Genomic DNA, 18,647 nt, shown 5'->3' with positions numbered 1-18,647 from the left:
CTCAATTGTCAAATCGTGGTGTTCAGATAAAATCCAATAATTCTATTGGAAATATATAACAATGTATCATTAGAAAATATGTTATAATAACATATTTTCTAATGATACAAAATTGAGTTGAAAACTAAGCCGGCCTGAGGCCGATTTTAATCCGCCGCCGAAATTTTCAATGTCAGAAGGCGTTGCTGTTAATGTTTGTCGGCACAGTTCTCTGTGTTCAGATAAAATCATTGGGAAAACTAAAACAAAATACACACAAATACTAAAATTTTAAAAATAATAGAAAATTTATTACTTTATACGTATTATCTTACATAAATTATTAAATAAATACAAAGAATTAACGGTTTTAAAAGTTTATATTGATAACAATTCTTACTAAATTCCAACAATTTCTTGGCACATAAAATATTGAATTATTTACTGCACTTTTTCATCTGGAAAAAACTCATCATGTAGGTATTTTGAACAACAACAACAATAAATTGTTTTCTTTTAAGAAAGATAAAATAGCTTAATTGAAAAAAAGGAATGTTTAATATTATTTACTTTATTAATTGGATAGCAGTTTTAAGAAGCTTATATAATTCTTTGAATAGAAGAATAATAAACAGTAAAAATAAATGAAAACAACCAGAAAACTATTTGCAATTACACTCGAAAAAAATGGTGTGTAATTTATTAAATGCACTCGAGTTGTGTGTATAAGATTTTGTAAGTATACAGGGTGGCACAACGTTATTACATACTAAACTTATATAGGGCATTAATTAAAAAAGATCACTAAACCGATTTAGATTTTAAAATATTTTAGAGGGTTGATGGTTCCTTTAATAAAACATTTTTAGCGAAGCCAGAGGTGTATATCTCTGCTCCCGACTGTGGAACATGTGAATATAAACAAACAAAATACATATGTATTAACACCATACAAATTGGTTGTGGGATCTAGGTTTGTAAAGGTATTTTTATGTTGATTTGTCCATACTTAATAGTCTAGGTCTGGAAATCAGTCAATCACGTGCATTTCTTCTCCCCTGAGGGAGAAAAATATACTTGAATTTATTAATTTTTTTTTTAATTCTTTATTCAAATAATCGAGCCCTAGGGCCATATACGATTAATACAAACATTTACAATTATATAATGAATAAGGGAGAAAATTATACTTGAATTTATGAAATTTTTAAAACTTAAGTACAATTTATTCTCGTTAGAAAAATATCGATATCGAAATTTCCTGTGATTCTAATAAACATTTAACATTTTAATTAGATTTTTTTAATAACCACCAATCGAGCTTTTAAAGTAAACCTTTAACTTATTTTAAATATTATTGTTTTTAGCTTCCATCATGTCTTCTTCACATTCAAATGCGCAAAGTAATGATAATTCTACATCAGCTAGCAAAAATATTGGTAATAGCAAAACAAATTCTGCTCAGAATAGTAGTGGTTCGGACAGCATGGATAAGGTATCGCCTGATCAGGATATATATATAAATCCGGCTGATGGTTTGCCTAGTCAACATCCAACGTTGGCTGATGGTGAAATTGACAGCAGTACTGAGCCTGAAATAGATCCAGATTCATTTGATGACTTGCCTACATCAATTATCGTTACTAATATACATTCGGAGGTGTTTGCTAGTCCTGAACTTAAACAGGAAATGGAGGACTTATTCCGTATGTTCAGTGACAAAGCAACATTTCAGTGGTTGCGAAGTTTTAGACGTCTCCGAGTTAACTACGATAATGCTATAGCAGCTGCGAATGCTCGCATTAAATTGCACCAGTATGAATTCAATAAGAAAACTGTTATAACGTGTTATTTTGCACAGCCGGTAACTCCTGTATCCAACAAAAATCTTCAGCCACCAGCTCCGGTGAAACAATTCCTAATATCACCTCCTGCTTCTCCTCCAGCCGGCTGGGAACCGAGAGAAGAGAATGAGCCATTAGTTAATCATGATTTGTTGGCTGCTTTGGCTAGTCTCACCCCTGGCGAATCTCACGAATTACATCCTCAAAGTGAAGATCAGCCCGCAATCATTGTACACACAGCAAGATTACCAGAAACTGCAACAGATGTCATCAGTGCCGCTTCAAAGATGCCAATAGTCCCAACCAAATGTCCCGAAAGAGCATAAACAAAAAAATCAAAAAGTACCCAACTAATCAAGTCTTTATGAAGTTTGACTCAGACTTTACATGTTGCAAACAAACAAAATATATTTATTTTTTTCTTTTGTTATTTGTAGGCTGTTGTTTGTTTTAAAACTGAAGCTAATTAATTATACATACATAATAGAAAAACAACAAAAGATAAAAGAAAAAAACTCAATGTTTTAAATGTAACACATAAAAATTGTTGAATATTTGAATTTCAGTTTAGTTTTCGTTAAATATTTATCGAAGCACTAGCTTAAACGAAACATTTTAATTTTTCCTACTATTTTCAACATGGATTTCTTAAACGCACATTATCGATTTTTACTTGCTAACGACAGAGCCTGGGAGAGAACTCAGACGAACTGATGATAAACTGCAAAGAATGTTAAAAAAAGTTGTTGTTAAGTAAATTCTTCAAAGTACTGATGGTTTTGCTAAAACTGTTGCAAGCATCGAATCGATCAATGTCTTTTAGACTTGAAACCATACGAATGATATTGTGATTAAGTATAAAATATTTATATATATTTATAGTTTTTTATTAGATATAAAAAAAGAACAAAAAATGTTATTACAAATAAACCATGAATTTATGTGTATTACCTACATAACTAATTAGAACTCATGGCTTGTATGTAGGATAAGTTTATTACAAATTGCCTAAAACTGAAATAGATGTTATCAAGAAATACATTCTCCAATCTAACTTGCGAGTATAAACCCGAAACAATTTAAAGCTATTACACAATTTATATTCTTAATATACCATAATGGAAATTTTATTATTATTTTTTTATGAAATTAATTAAAAATTAAGATTCGAAGAATGTAATTAATAATAATAATAATTATGTTATCTCTTGTTGTACTAATTTTATTTCTATAAATATTAATTAAATAAGAAAACCAAACAAAACTAATACAGCTACAATGTATGTATTTTTTTATAAGCTCTGCTTTAAATGTATCCAGAGCTTATTTAGTTCATACTGTAACACATTATTCCGATACTGTATTTGCACACTCCTCCACATCTTCACTGAAATAAAACACAGACTTGTTTGTGTATCTTTATGTAGTTGAAAGCAGCTGAAAGAGATTTGTCCTTAACTGCAGAGAAACACTTAAGAAAACACGAAAAAAAAATAATTAAAAATACTATCGAATCACAAAAATACCTGTATATAGTTTAAGTTAAAATAACAAAATTGTATGTAATGGAAAATGTTTAATGAATTTAAATAAATAAAAACAAAATTTATGAAGATATGTATATGAAAGTAATCTGTGTAATTAGAGACGATGTTAATTATAAACTAAAATTGAAACTGCAAATGAATTATGATACTAGATGTTTAAAAGAGTCCTTTTTTCTAGGTGCAGTAACCAAAATTTAATTCAAGATAATATGACAGAAACAGATTTTTATATTTTTCTTAATATATTTAGCAACATTTTATTATAAAAACAAAATAAACAATTAACAATTTTTAACATTTGGAATGTAATAAGAACACATACATTTGTATATACATATGCATGCATAATACATTGTACATACACACATATTCTTCTTGTACATGGTTGTGTACAGATTTCGGATATTGCTTGAGTTTAGAGCTGTGAGTATAATTTTATTTTTAACTTAATAATTTGTCGAAATTAATGTTTTCCTATGGTTTTTAAAGGTACCATCTGTTCTGGATCATCTGGATATACGCTATGTCTTCTTGACTTTCTGCCAGCACATTGACTAAACCATGTATCGCCTTTGCCAAAGTTTTCACCATCTTCAATGGATTCTGGCATTGGTTGATTCATTGTTTCTGGCAAGAACATTACCCAAAATCCTGACAGCAAGGCAATAATACCAAATAATACGGCAGGTATTTTAGGATCAAATGAATCCAACAGAGTAATGAGGGGTGTTAGAGCGCCAGACAAACGGGCACACATTGATCCCAAGCCCATAGCTGAGTTACGAACAACAGTGGGGAACAATTCGGCGGAATAATTGTAAATTACTCCAAAGGAGCCGGCAATAAACAATTTGCCCATCATCACAATGCCAGTTGAAACTGTGCTGCCTTGTTCAATGAAGGCAGCAACCATACAACAAACGCCTCCGGCTAACATAAGCGTACTGGTAATTGGTCTTCTTCCAAGACGATCTAAGACTAAGACAATCGTCAAATAACTGGGGAACTCGACCAAACCCATAATGAATAGAATTAAATAGGGATTGCCGTAGAGTTTGCCAGCACTCAAAGAGAGACCATAGTAAACTAATGAATTTGCGAACCAGCAGAGGCAAACATTCAATGTTTTCATGCGCAAATTTGGAGTTTTAAATAGATCGCCCAAACCGGCATTTGCCTTTTCCTCAGTGGCTTGTTGGCTCTTAGCTTTCTGTAAGAAATATTGCTTGTCGACTGGAATGCCAGATCCATTGATTCTTAAGCCCTTGGAAACAATGTCAATAGCTTCTGCAGCGCGTCCTTGCATCCATAGCCAACGAGGTGATTCATCTAACAACCACCAGTGGCCTAAGAATAGAACACCGTGCAAACCGTAAACAACTTGCAAAAACTGACGATCCTTTATTAAAGCTCCCCATCCAGCAACCAACATTATGCCACCGGCGAATACAGCCTACAAAATTAAAAAATATTTATTAGAAAACATTTTTATTATGCCTTGAATTTTGCACCAACCTGAAAAGCTATACCACATGCAGTGCGTTTACTAGGTCCAACAAGTTCCATAGTCAGAACGAAACCACATATATAGGCACCAGCCGATCCAAATATACCCAGCAGATAACGAGCGAACATATACGAAAAGTATTCAGGTATAAATGCTACAGCGACGCCTATAATGAGCTGCAATAAAGCCGACCAACAAAATACCGTTTTACGTCCCACCTTATCTGCCAAACCGCCCAGTACTACAGCTCCAGTAAAAACACCCAACATAAACACCGTCTGCACAATGCTACCCATCCAACGTCTATCACATACAAAATCCCAATCTATCGTACGAGATGTTTCGTAGTAGGTACGATCGTAAACGTACGATGTACAAGCAACTGTATTGTTATTATCATCGTACATATGGCATGAATCCAATTCTCCATTTTCTTTCTTTGGTATAGCGTTTAAAATGTCCGTAGAATTCCAGGGGACGTATGAGAAACTTGTGTTATCTACGCCTTCGATAAAACAACGATGTTCGGGTACAGCTTGAACCGTTACCAATGTCAACATGTGCAAACCAGCAGTTAGGGCGGACAATACTTGGAGGAAGAATTGAAACGCTTGATAGCGTCCAAATTCCCCTAAAAGAAAGAACAAAAAAAACAAATTAAAAATGGTAAAGTATATATTATTCTTTGTATAAATACATGTACATTAGAATATGACTTTTTGAATTTTTTGTCAATTTACAATTTTACAATCCCTACTCAGAAAGGCCCTAAAAATATCAACAAACATCGTCTTACTTTTTCGATCCTGCGTTTTCTGAATACTGGAAAAATAATAAAAATAATACTACCAGAATAAAATGAACTAGTCTCTAGATCAAGGGTGGTTAAAAATGTCATATTTGTGCAAACAATTTGATTAGTTATAAAATAAATTGGAGTAGATATTAACTAAGCGTTAAAAAATAATTGTATATTATTTTCGCCGAAATAACGCACTATAAACCGATTTTTTCTGTATAAAATTGTCGGAAAATTTTATCTCGTGGTGCACGAAAATCTCTTAAATTTTTAACTATTTTATAGTGCGCCTCCGGTAGGTTAGTAGATAGTGTTCTAGTCTGTCACATAATATGATCAAAAATGTTTACATTCTCTTTGAAACTTTTTTTTACTTAATTAAAAATCTATAGACATCATGTAAGGAGAATGAATGCTTTTAAAAACAAGTAATAAAATGTTTTTATTTACTTTACATTTAATTAATCAATTCTATGTCAAGTTTTTAAAAATTTTGTGAAACTTTTTTTTTTTTTTTTTGCTATTTTAGATCGGGTTTTTGAGATGGTAATCAAATGCCAATTAATAATCAGATTAGTTAATCTAAAAATAAATTTAATCTTATGTTAATCCCCTTTGATGTTTTTCATCAAATATCAAAACAATGCATATTTTATAAAAAGAAGAAAACAATTGTAAATTCAATATGAAAATTAATGAAAACTTAAATTAAAAACAAAAAAATGTATTTTGAAGTGTCCATAATTTATACTAATCAATAAATAGAACATTTTAATGTTTATATTTATAAAAATTTTTTTAATTTGTTTGCATCAGCTGTTTACACTTTTGCATTTCGTGCTTAAAATTAAACCACCTCTATTGGGCGCTTAAACTTGCAAACAAAATTAACTAATTGAGTACTCAAAAACATCTTTCGAGGATTAATTTTAATTTAATCGCTAATCTTTCACCTAAAGATTGGCCCTTAAAGTTATTTTAAAAATAATAGCTTTAACAGCATAGAAAAAGAAAGAAAAAGAATAACTGTAACTTTTAAGACGTCCCCATAAATTGTGTTCTTAAAAAATTATATTTCTTGAAAGTGTGGTTTTGAGTTAGGTTGTTTTCCTGCTTGTGACCAAAGATGAAGTTTAATTTGAATAAAGTTTACAAAAACTAACCACCTATCTCTACGCAAGTTTTATCTCCAAACTAAAGAAAGCAATTTGATTTAAGAAAAACTATAAAATTGAAAACTTATCAACTGTCAATGCGAAATATTCAGTTATTTTTATAAGAAATATTTAATTTAATTAAAACGGAAAAGATCTAATAAGTAGTAGATGAAAAAAGCACGTTTTGATACAACAAAAAACAAAAATTTCAATGCCAACCTAAATTATTAAATAATTAAAAGTGTAAAGTTTAACAATAATAAAAATGTTTTAACGATTAGTATGTATATGATTTCTATCTATAAGTACGTACTATGTATGTACTTCATTATATATGTACATATAACTTACATACATACATTTATATAGGTATTTATTTATGTATAAACATGTAGATGTTAAACATGCGTTCTAACAAATATTTTTTTGGAAATATGATCGTGGGGACTACTAGGTACATATGTACATACACATGTTCTACAATGAAGTGATAAGAATAAAACAATTATTGTGTACTATTTAATTTTAAAACGCCGTCAAAATCATTTATACTTAATTTTTTTTTTTGTTTTTGCACTCTTAATTAAGAATAGCGAAAAAATCAATTTTATGTATAGTCTTTGTTTAATAGAATATATATTTCGTTATTTATGAATTCAATATATATACAGACATATAGTACCTTGTTGTAAAATCAAATATCGAACGACCACAACATTCACTTGTATTTAGTATTATAAACTAATTAAAATTTTAAAACAAGTATAGTACAATAAATATACATACATAGTTACATACACATGTGTATTTATCAAGTACATATGAATGTATTAACTAATATTTCAAAAAAACAAAAAAAGATAAGTTCAGTTAAAAAGTTGCAACAAAATTGAAGTTTTTTGAAAATACTATGACCATGATTTGTTTTATTATTTAATTTTATTTGCTAAAAAAAAAGATAATTAAATAAATTGTATTTGTATTTTTAAGTAGGATTTTATTTCAATAGGTATTTAAAGAGTTTCTTATCTTTGAGGGGCATACAAATCCCCACTTGTATATTTTTTGGGATAATGTCATAGTAGCACATGATTTTTAATGCGATTATCACTGTGATAAAGTTGTTTGCTAATATGCTGATTGATGTTACTACTTGGAAATTTTTTTGTGGAATTTTTTCCCTGTTGAAATATTGGTATTCAACTAGCAGACAAATTCTTAATGATTTATGGAAATCGTATATGTATTTTTATAAAGTTTTTTTTTTGTTTGGAATCCTTATTTAAATAATTACCAAGTTTATAGCGACATATATTATTAGCAAAAGTTATTTTTCTTGCATTGGATTGTATGATTAGAAGATAAAACAATAATCCAAAAATTAAATATTAACATTTTGAATTCGTGTTTGATGAATGATCAAATTGTTTTTGTAAAAAATTATATTATATAATTATTATATTACTAATTTATTATAATATTATTTAATTAATCGGATAATTTTTTAAAACCTCACCCCCCCATTGCAAAAATGAAAATTTTTTCGACGCAAAAATGAAAGTTATAAAATCAAGATTTTGGAATCTCTATGCTCAACTGTTTTAAAAATCAAAGCAGTGCTTCGATGTAGAAAATATCTACATCTTTAAACGTGATTTTCTATAGTTTTATATTGGAATTTAAAACGGTCTCCTGAAAAGTACAGAAAAACAACTTATGAACTTTTTCCTTGTTACCACAGAATAATTTCATTCAATGAAGAAATCAAGACTTATTTCATTTTTGAAACAACGAACTCTGAATACCCCAGCTAACATTTGGAAGATTGTTGGCTGATTAATCAGTAAACTGACTCATTTTTGACTCCTTTTGATGACCTAAACGTGATTAATAAGTTGAGCGCTTAAAAAATGATCCCGATATATGATTAAAAACTGATTATTTGAAAAACAATAACAAAATGTATAGCAATCATAAATTTATCATTCTGGTGTTTAAAATATGATGGTTTTAAAAATTTAGTTTGTGGTCATATTTCAAGCAGTTGGAAGATCTAAAATTGTTCCTTATGTAATTGTTTTTGTTTGCAATGAAATAGCAACACTTACACTTAAAAATGAATCAAAAACGATTCAAAAATGAGTCGAAACTGATTAGAAATGGGGCTCAGAAAAGACTCTTTTGGAAGAGTTAGCAAAACATTTTGTGTGGCCTAAAATGAGTTGATATAATTCTCACTTCGCTTATAAAATTAAATGTATAAGTATTTGAATTTATGTGATATTTATAAAGTAGATTTTCTGTCAAATTGAAATTATATTATGCTTTAATTTTAATAATTTTCTGTGTTTAATGATCTTCTCCAATTAATGTTTAAAATCTGATTTATTTGAAAAACAATAACAAAATGTACAGCAATCACAAATAGGTCTTCCAGGTGTTCGAAATTTTATTGTTTATAAATTTATTTTGTAGTTACATTTCGAGCAGTCGGAAGATCAAAAAGTGTTTTCTGTTGTTTTGTATTTGTCAGTAACAAACATAAAAATTACTCAGAAAAGACTCAAAAATGACTATAATATGATTCGGAAATAACTCAAAAACGACCAGTTATTTGGCTCATTAATGACTCAAAAAAGATTAAAAAAGTGTGTCTTAATTGATCAGAAGTGGGGCTCATAAATGACTCATTTAGAAGAGTCGCGGGTAGGGTACCATTTTCTCCCGACGAATGTATCATTTATGATCAGAAAATGAGCTCATATATGATCATTTTAATCGTGCAGAGGAGTCATAAATGACTCGAATGTGATCAAAAATTTAAAAAAAAATGCTAGCTGGGAACCAAAGAATAATACATATTCATTCATAAATACTTGAATACATATATGTATGTATGAATGTATGTGTGTGTGTTACCATATGTACATATTTACTAATGTACTTGATTCAAATAATTACTAGTGTAAAACAGAGTACTTTTGTACATGTACATACCTTTTTTTTTAACAATTTCTCATGGCCAAAAACTAATAGTCATGAACCACAACAATAAAATTATTAAACTATTGAAGAAGACACCAAATAAATAGAGTTTACTTGCATTTGTATATGATAGTAACAATTTTTTATTATTGGTTTTGAAATGGCGCTACATTCATTATAGACACATCTCAGTTTTTCTTTATGCGTTAAATTTATTTGAATACCTAATTAGTTTTGTTTTTCATGCAAATTGAATTCAATTGAAAGGTTTGTAATCAATTCAATTGATCTACATACAATTTATACTTAATTGAAAATAAATAACAGCGATCAAAACCGATTCGTATACATCTCGTTGCACAAAATATGTCAACGATAATGTAAATAAACTTTTCAATAAAAATAAAAGCAGTAGGTAACGAAAATGTCAACATTTGTTCAAATATTCAGACTTTAACAAATTCATCACACAATTCGTTTAGCGCTTTATGTATGTGTGTTTGACAAAAATCTAAAACTATTATTTCATCTATCGCACTAAAATAAAAATTCAGAAATGAAACGAAACACTTTTCACATCCGCTAAAACACTTGTGTAAATATTTGCAGTTTTTAAGTTTATTGATTTTGAATAAATACGTTACTTTTATTTATAGAGATTCATACAATATTCATTGATTTTAAATGAGAAAAATGTATATACATGTATATAAATGTAGTTGTTTTTATTAAAGTATGTATTCATTTTGAAGTCGTTTACTCCTTAAGATACGTTCACATTGATAAAATATTTTATGAAAAAAGGGTAAACACTAAAAAATTTTTAATTTTTATTGTATTACAAATATGAAATGATGTAATTTACAATTAAAATTTATAAAAATTAAAAAAAATACATTCCAGAAAATTCAATTAAAAAACTATTTTTTGTTGCTCACTGTACATTGTCACCATGTGGTCTTGTAAATATTAAATGAAATACTTTAAAAGTGTCATCGAATGTCTAATTAATTTAATAAAAGTTGTATATAATTGACAATTAAAGCACTAGACACAATAATGGCCTCATTTTATAGAAATGTTTTTTTTTTTGTTTTTGTAATTTATTAGAACTTAAAATAAGTGTATCGTACTGGTGCAAAAAAGTGAATTCCTTTCAAAATATATAAATAAAAAATGATATTATTCGTGTATATTTATTGTACATAGAAATATTTAATATATTTTTATATCAATAATTAAATTTAATTTCTGCAAAAAAAGTATAAAAAAGAAAACTTGATTTTTCCAATGCATATTAGTCTATGCATTAATTTAGTCTATGCACTAGCCTATTAACTAATCTATATTTGTATCTCATTTTTCCTTTAACCCGATTTTTTTTATTTTTTAAACACATACACACTTCTGTCCTCAGGTAGGTTAGTGGTTAGAGTTCTAGTCTGGTAGAACGGAGGTGGTGGGTTCCCACCTAAGTCACTGGTTAAGGAGCGCACAACATGCCCAATAGAGGCCTAGGTGTATTTCTAACGATTTTTTTAATATAAACGATAACCCTTTTCAGACTAAAATATACAAAAATTGAAACTTTTAAATACATTTTTGGTTCATATATAAATACTATTGCCTCTAATTCGTCTTTCCTCACAAAAGTACTTTAGTACTCTGCATGCATGTATATAGGGTGTCCCGTGGCCTACTTTTTAGGAGCAATACCTCTAGAACGATGCGTTTTAATGTACTAAATACAAGAATAATAAAAAACAATTTTTTGGATAGGTTCTCAGTTCCCTACTTGTGATTGAAAATCTTGATCTCAGTACAATATGTAAAAAAAATTTGTCTGCAATCTTTTCGAATTGTGTGTCAAAAATTCTGTAATTTTGAGCTTGTAGCGGGAAAAATTATTAAAATTCTTGTTAGTGTATTTCTGGTCCGCATATAAAGCTAAAAATTACGAACATTTTGACACCCATATCATTTTGTGGATCAAAAATATTATACAATAATTTTAAAATTATTTTTACCGTAATCAGCTCAAAATTACGGAATTTTTGAGACCAATTTCGAAAAAATCGAAAGTATTTTATACTGAAATCATGATTTTTAATCGCAGATAGAGAACTGAGGAACATTCCAAAAAAATATTTTTTTATTTTTTTCGAGTTCAGTACATTAATACGCATCGATTGAGTGGTATTCCTACATGAAATTCTTAAAAAAGCTGTTCCTCGGAACACTCTAATGTATATGTATATGGGCATTTCCACCGAAAAGTATATTTTTTGTCACATCACGTCACGCACATTAATTGACAATATCTTAGGACCATTCTTTTTTATTGGTCGCACCTTTATCCTATGCATAGAGCTATTAGAACTCTACATAAAAATATAAACAAATTAAAAATAAGTATATTGTTTCCCTAGATATAAGCAGTTAATTGTGCGTGACGTGATGTGACAAAAGTTGACTTTTCGGTGGAAATGCCCATATACAGATTGTTAATAGATTATAACTGTAACGGTAATATTACGAAATAATTCTGATAAAGATGTTTTGCTGATAACGTTACCTGTTAATATTTATTGACCTATAAATTTCACTACACGATCAGAAAATATAAATAAAATTGTGTATGTCTGTTAGATGTTCGAAAAACAACACAAAATCTTAATGGGTCATTTGAATATTGGCCACTAACATCCATATATTCATAGAAATCAAATTTGAACAACACTTTACAGACATTGTCATATACATACATTAGACATTAATTAGAAAATATCGATGATTAAAGTGTTACCCCCGTATTTATAAAGATATTAATCATTTATTATTGGTTTATTAAGCAAATTTTCATACAATAAACCATCAATAACTTTATTAATCGTTTATCAATACGGGCGTTAAAGTTTAAATTTGATTACTTAATAAGATTTAAATGTAAAGTTTTGCTGCAAATTGTCACATTTAAATGTTTTACATTGTCTACTATTGTCTACAGAAATATTTATTAGCATTAAATAAATTAACACGTTCGTTAAACTAATCACGAGTTCAGATTAAAAAAATTTTAATTTATAATATTTTATATTTATTTATGCATTTATTCCCACACTAAGAATTATTTTAAAAAGATATTTATTAGTTATATCTGATTATTCATATCTGAAAAGAAAATGCTTTTACAACTGCTTCATTCAGTACAATGCTGATATTTTAAATAAGCTTTTTTCAGAAGTAAATGTGCTCAAATAAAATAGAAATAATAATGACAAGACAAACAACTATAAAGCTAAAACTGATAACACGAAAAGATTATTTATGATTAGTTTATAATGTGTTATGATAACAAACAACTAACCAACCAACCGATATTTTTAAGTGGACTAAATCCGCGTACCAATAGTATCTAACCTTAAAAATGATCTGTCTGTCTGTCAGACAGCTCCTACATTTATTTGTTTGCTTGTTTAGGGAGAAGATTGTTATAACTGTAAATATTATTTCTACATATGTATGTACATATGTATATGAGGAGAGTATTTGTCTGTGTATGTATGGATATTTGAAATTTTTGTATTACTTAGTAAGTTAAAATGTATGTATGTATCTTACCTAGTTTGCCCATTAAATCTTCTAACACATAGTCTACTGCCATGTTTTTGTTTTTGCTGCAGATTGACTTTTGTGTTTATGTCGTCTGTTGCGTACTTAGTGCGTATGTTTTGTATCTGAATGGGAATGTAACGAATATTTTGTTGTTTTTAAAAAATAATTTATATTTGTTGCACATCTATTTAGTATATATTTATTTAATGTATCATTTCTTAATTCAATGAACTTTGTTTATAATTTTATCTTCTTTATTGTATTCTCATTTCATTTGTATTATTTATGTATTTATTTATTGAATTGATGGAGTTATAGTGGGATTTTTTGAACTTAAATAATAAACCAGTTTTAAATGCAAAAATAAACAAAAGCAAAAACTTAGTGAAAATTACTAATGGAAAATTTAAATTTTAAATATGTTAATAATTTATTATAATTGTTTTTTTTTTTTTATTTTGTTGAATCAAGATGAATCGCAGACGTTAATTCAATTTTAGGATTCTCACCAGCAGCCAGTGAGTGAGCCAACCAGCCGATAACGTGTAAACTCTAACGCACTTATAAGTCGACTAAAAGCAATCGTCAGGCTGTTTACTGGAATTGTTTTGGGGATCTTGTTGTATAAAGCAGCAAATAAAACAAAAAGTGAAATATATTATAATAATATAAACAATTCATATACAAACATACACATACAAATACAAATGTATATCAATTTTAACAAAAAGAAAAAACGTGGCGCTCCGCTCACATTAGCAAACTCAGTTCTTTTATAAATTATATTCTCTTAATATTAAAGAAGTGTTAACACAGCGTCAGAGACGGTATTCATAATCCGTTATTAAAATTTATGAAAAACTTATAAAACAAATGTAATTTTAACAAGTAGGAAAGTATAGTCGGGCATGGCCGACCATATAATACCCTACACCATGAGTATATTTTAAAAATTTCAATTTTTCACAAAGAAACTTTTATGTTGAATTTTCCAAAGTATTTAAGCAATTTATTGATAAAAAACAAATTTTCTAAATGAGGCTTTATATAGAAATAGGTCAAACATGGGCCGATCCTCATTAAATTTTGGAAAAGGATATATTTTTAAATAATAGTTAATTATGTTGAGTTTCATTGCGATACAAATGGTTACAAATCAATTTTAGACGTTTAAGACATTTTTTGAAGGGGGGTTTGTATGGGGGCTAGGGTCAAATAAGGGTTGATCATTACGAAAATCTGCAGTGTCATTTATACTTATATGAAACTTATTTGTGCCAATTTTTAGAGAGATAATAGTATATTTGACGTAATTATGGCATAAAAAGCCCAAATCGGGAGGTACGGTTGTATGGGGGCTAGGTGAAATAATGAACCGATTTCAACCATTTTCAATTGGCTTCGTCCTTGTGCCAAAAAACATGCTTGGTCCAAATTTCATCAAATCTCGAAAATTGCGGCCTGTACCTTGCGCACAAGGTTTACATGGACAGCCAGCCAGCCAGCCGAACAGACGGACGGACACGTCTTAATCGACTCAAAATGTGATTCTGAGTCGATCGGTATACTTAAAGGTGGGTGTAGGACCAATATTTTTGTGTGTTACAAACATCAGCACAAACGTATAATACCCTCCCCACTATAGTGGTGTAGGGTATAATAATCTTTTAGGTATATTAGGGTGGTCCCAAATGATATTCCCACCAAAAAATGAAAAATTATTTAATTTTATGGTACCATTTCTCAAAATTTTTGTGCTGACGTCAATATTTAGTGAACTGGATCAAAGAATGAAAAGTACCTTTTTGAAGTAAATATTTGGTATCATATCAAAGGTCTTTCAAAAATATTTATTTCTGTGCGATTACAAAAGTAGTAACAAATTTTTAATTTTTTCGGAAATATTTTATGTTTTTCCGATTTTTACAAGGAATTATTTTTTCTTGGACAATCACTTAGGGGATGACTCCTACTTATGCGGAGCATTGTGTTGTAACTATTGTAGTTGATAACCTACTGCTCCAAAATAGACTTCGAAGCTCCTGCCCATATATGAGAGTTGTATTTCATTATTGGTAGGATATTAGTGATTTAAATAGTAAGGAGATCAAATGGAGTGAAGTATGTCTTACTCCGTTTTAAAAACCGAGACACTTTAATACTTCTTTCGACAATTAAAAATGTGTTTAGACCTGCGGACACCGCACTGTATTTTCGGTCGTTTCTGAAATTAAAAAATATGATAGAGAAATTAACGGATCCTTGCGTTACACATGAATTAATCTTGAACTCGTTTGATGAGATGCCATCTATAACAACACGTATATTGCGAGGAAAAATTTTCCGAAAAATTGTATAATGTTTAATTTGAAAAACCTTAAAAGGACATTTTTATCCTTTGATCCAGCTCACCACTACTAGACTATATTCTCCAGGAAAAATTTTTGAGAAACTGTAACTTAGAATGAACTAAAGTTTCATTTTCGACGGGAACATCGGTACCATATTCTTCTATAAGAAAAGAAGCCAACCTAATATACCTAATATACAAATTCGTTTTTTTTTTAACTAAGTTTGTCAAATTTCAAATGTCTATAATTTATGGTGTGAGATCGATTTTTATTGTAAACGTAAACTAAAACTAATTTTTTTCACGAATATTAGATAAATAAAACTAAATTTCATTTTATATGAGAATCATATTAACCTCTACTATCTAAATATGTTCCTCAAATTTATTATACCTTATACCTCTTTTTGCTTAACTTCTGTACTTTTTGCTTAACTTAATCATTTTTAATCTTCAAAGAATAATATACAGTGAATCAATTAAGTAATTTGCCTATGTAAAATTTTATAAATTTTAAGAAAAAACTTTATCTAAACAATTATTTTTAGCAAAATAAAGCAATTTGTTTGTTGTATTTTTTAAAGAATGTCTTATATTTTAATAAAATACCATAAAAAGTAAAATCATGATATTAATTAACGAGATTTTTGATCAAATGTGAACGTATTGTTAATTTTTAAGGTCAATAAAGTATTTTGCTTTTTAGGTTTTTTGTTCATTTTTTTAATATTGCTGCATTATTTTATAAAATTTAATATTTTTATTTCTCCTATGTATTAGAATAACATTTTTTAGATATTTTAGCAGTGGAACGACCAAGTTTGGACATTTCTTAACCGATTTACTATCCTATATACCTATAAGAATTTCTCAATATTTGACTTAACATGAAATCTATCGTTTCTTTGATTTAATTTCGAAAATAATAAGTAATTTTGAATTGGATACATGATATATTAGGAAATCAATGGATTTGGACCTAGAAAAAAATGTTAGTGGGGTATAAATCTATAGATTATAACAAAAATAATCTGGGTTTTTGGTCATATTGTATTGACAAACAAAAACTACATTACGGAAACCCCATCTATTTGGAGAGTACTGTGTGAATTTCATTTAGAATTTTGTAATATTGATTCTTATTCAATAAAGCTAACACTAAGTACCATCCTAGCCACTCTAAGTATGGGGATATCACCGTATACCACTATAGAACTATTACATGCTAGAATTTTGATATTCTACCTCATATTTTGAATGCTTTATTTTATGAATAAAATACAGTAGGCGTAGCTGGATTTGGATAGTTATGCTTTTGTGGACCTTAGGTGATGAGAACCGCCTCTATTTGTAAATATCTAAATTAAGTATTTTTCCTGTACCACACGACAGTTCACATTGTATTGTTTCCAAGCAACCTAAGGTCTGTTTAGAGGTCTAAATTTAAACATAGTGCTCTTTTAAGTTCGTATATGGACTTTGGAGAAGATAAATGAGGGCTTCAATGGTTTTTGCTTGGATACATGTCGCTCCCCTTTGGCAGTTTTATTTTAATAATTCTTTGTGTTATTTCATCAATTTCTATATTTTATATTTTTTAATGATTGATTAAACATCTCATAATTGAATTTCATTGATTTATGCTTGTTCTAAAAATCTAAACTAATTTTTTATATTGGAATTGCCTAATTATTTCCCTTTAAACATTTTTAACGCAAATAACTACACAGTTTCACACAATAAGGATATGATTTTTGAAAATTACATTTGAAAAATACTTAACACGTGTCCTTTTAACAATAAAACAATAAATTCCAAAAAGCAATTAAAAAATAATTTGAAAAACCCAACGAAATTAACTGGAAATTTCAATATGCAAAATACTTTATTGACGTGCAAATTCTGATGAAAAATAATAAAATGCAACAACAAATGAACCAAAACTTTTATTTTAATATTTTTTTTTCTTGGTTTTCCCATTCTACACAATCTCTATTTTCAATTGGAAAACATAAATTTACTTTTTACCTGTTTTTTTGAATTTTATTTATGAACAAAAAACTAAATTTTCTTAAAAAAGGGTAGGCAAAAAACTTAGTTGATTCACTGTATATGTACATGTGTAATTTTAATAATATCCCAGCAAAAGAGTGTAGAAAAGATGTAGTATTTTCGTCACAACCCAGCAAAAAAAGTAGTAAGCTGATAATGAACTGGTTCATAGCGTGTGATTGGGGAGCATGGGTTCGTATTTGGAAAAATTGTTCGTCATTAAAATGAGTGCTTACAACCAATGAATATTCGATGATTTTCATGCGAATTTTCATTGGTGCACTATATTTATTTTAAAATGCATTATTGAAGGTACTATGTATTAATTTTTAAAATCTAAATTAATTTTTTAACGTAATATTGATAAAAATTTTGTATGATAACAAAATAAAATATTAATAGCTGATTTTAAATTGCATTAAAATTGATTCAGAGTAAAAATACTTATTATATTTTACAATCCGTTAAGCAGTCAGTTGACTTGGTTTTTTCCTTCTCTTATTAAGTAAGATTTTAAAATGGACTTGATATTACTAATTTTAACAAATATTTAATACTAAAACCTAATAAGATTAATGTTATTTTTAATATTTATTTGTATAAAATTCACGTTTCCTTTAAATCCTAAGAGAATACCAAATTACAGTGAAATATTACAATTCCTATATTGGAGTTACATGAGTGAATTGGATGTAATTTTTCATGCGTTGACTAGCATGGGTAGACAATCCTTGATAGTTGTCCGTTGAACTCCGAATCGTTCCGGTGCGAAGAACCGATTGTCGTGGGAACGGCTATGATTGAGGACTAAG

General features: G+C 28.5%; 2 protein-coding genes across 2 annotated transcripts; one reads left to right on the top strand and one right to left on the bottom strand.

The window, feature by feature from the left end:
- The first annotated feature begins 185 nt into the window (after positions 1-185).
- LOC119604683 (protein sarah) lies at positions 186-3,440 on the top strand. The gene is made up of 2 exons (XM_037957464.1): positions 186-455; positions 1,347-3,440. The coding sequence occupies exon 2, from the start codon at positions 1,355-1,357 to the stop codon at positions 2,147-2,149; it is 795 nt and encodes a 264-aa protein (XP_037813392.1). The 5' UTR covers positions 186-455; positions 1,347-1,354; the 3' UTR covers positions 2,150-3,440.
- Positions 3,441-3,611: 171 nt separating this feature from the next.
- On the bottom strand, positions 3,612-14,054 carry LOC119604674 (organic cation transporter protein). The gene is made up of 4 exons (XM_037957452.1): positions 13,943-14,054; positions 13,440-13,555; positions 4,886-5,508; positions 3,612-4,823 (listed from the first exon to the last, which is right to left on the bottom strand). The coding sequence occupies exons 2-4, from the start codon at positions 13,480-13,482 to the stop codon at positions 3,834-3,836; spliced, it is 1,656 nt and encodes a 551-aa protein (XP_037813380.1). The 5' UTR covers positions 13,483-13,555; positions 13,943-14,054; the 3' UTR covers positions 3,612-3,833.
- Between the last annotated feature and the right edge of the window lie 4,593 nt (positions 14,055-18,647).

This window comes from Lucilia sericata, unplaced genomic scaffold, assembly GCF_015586225.1.
Source record: "Lucilia sericata isolate MDLA Ls3-8-SP2 unplaced genomic scaffold, ASM1558622v1 Contig000014F_arrow, whole genome shotgun sequence".
Lineage (NCBI taxonomy): Eukaryota > Metazoa > Arthropoda > Insecta > Diptera > Calliphoridae > Lucilia > Lucilia sericata.
This window is presented reverse-complemented; position numbering and strand designations above follow the sequence as displayed.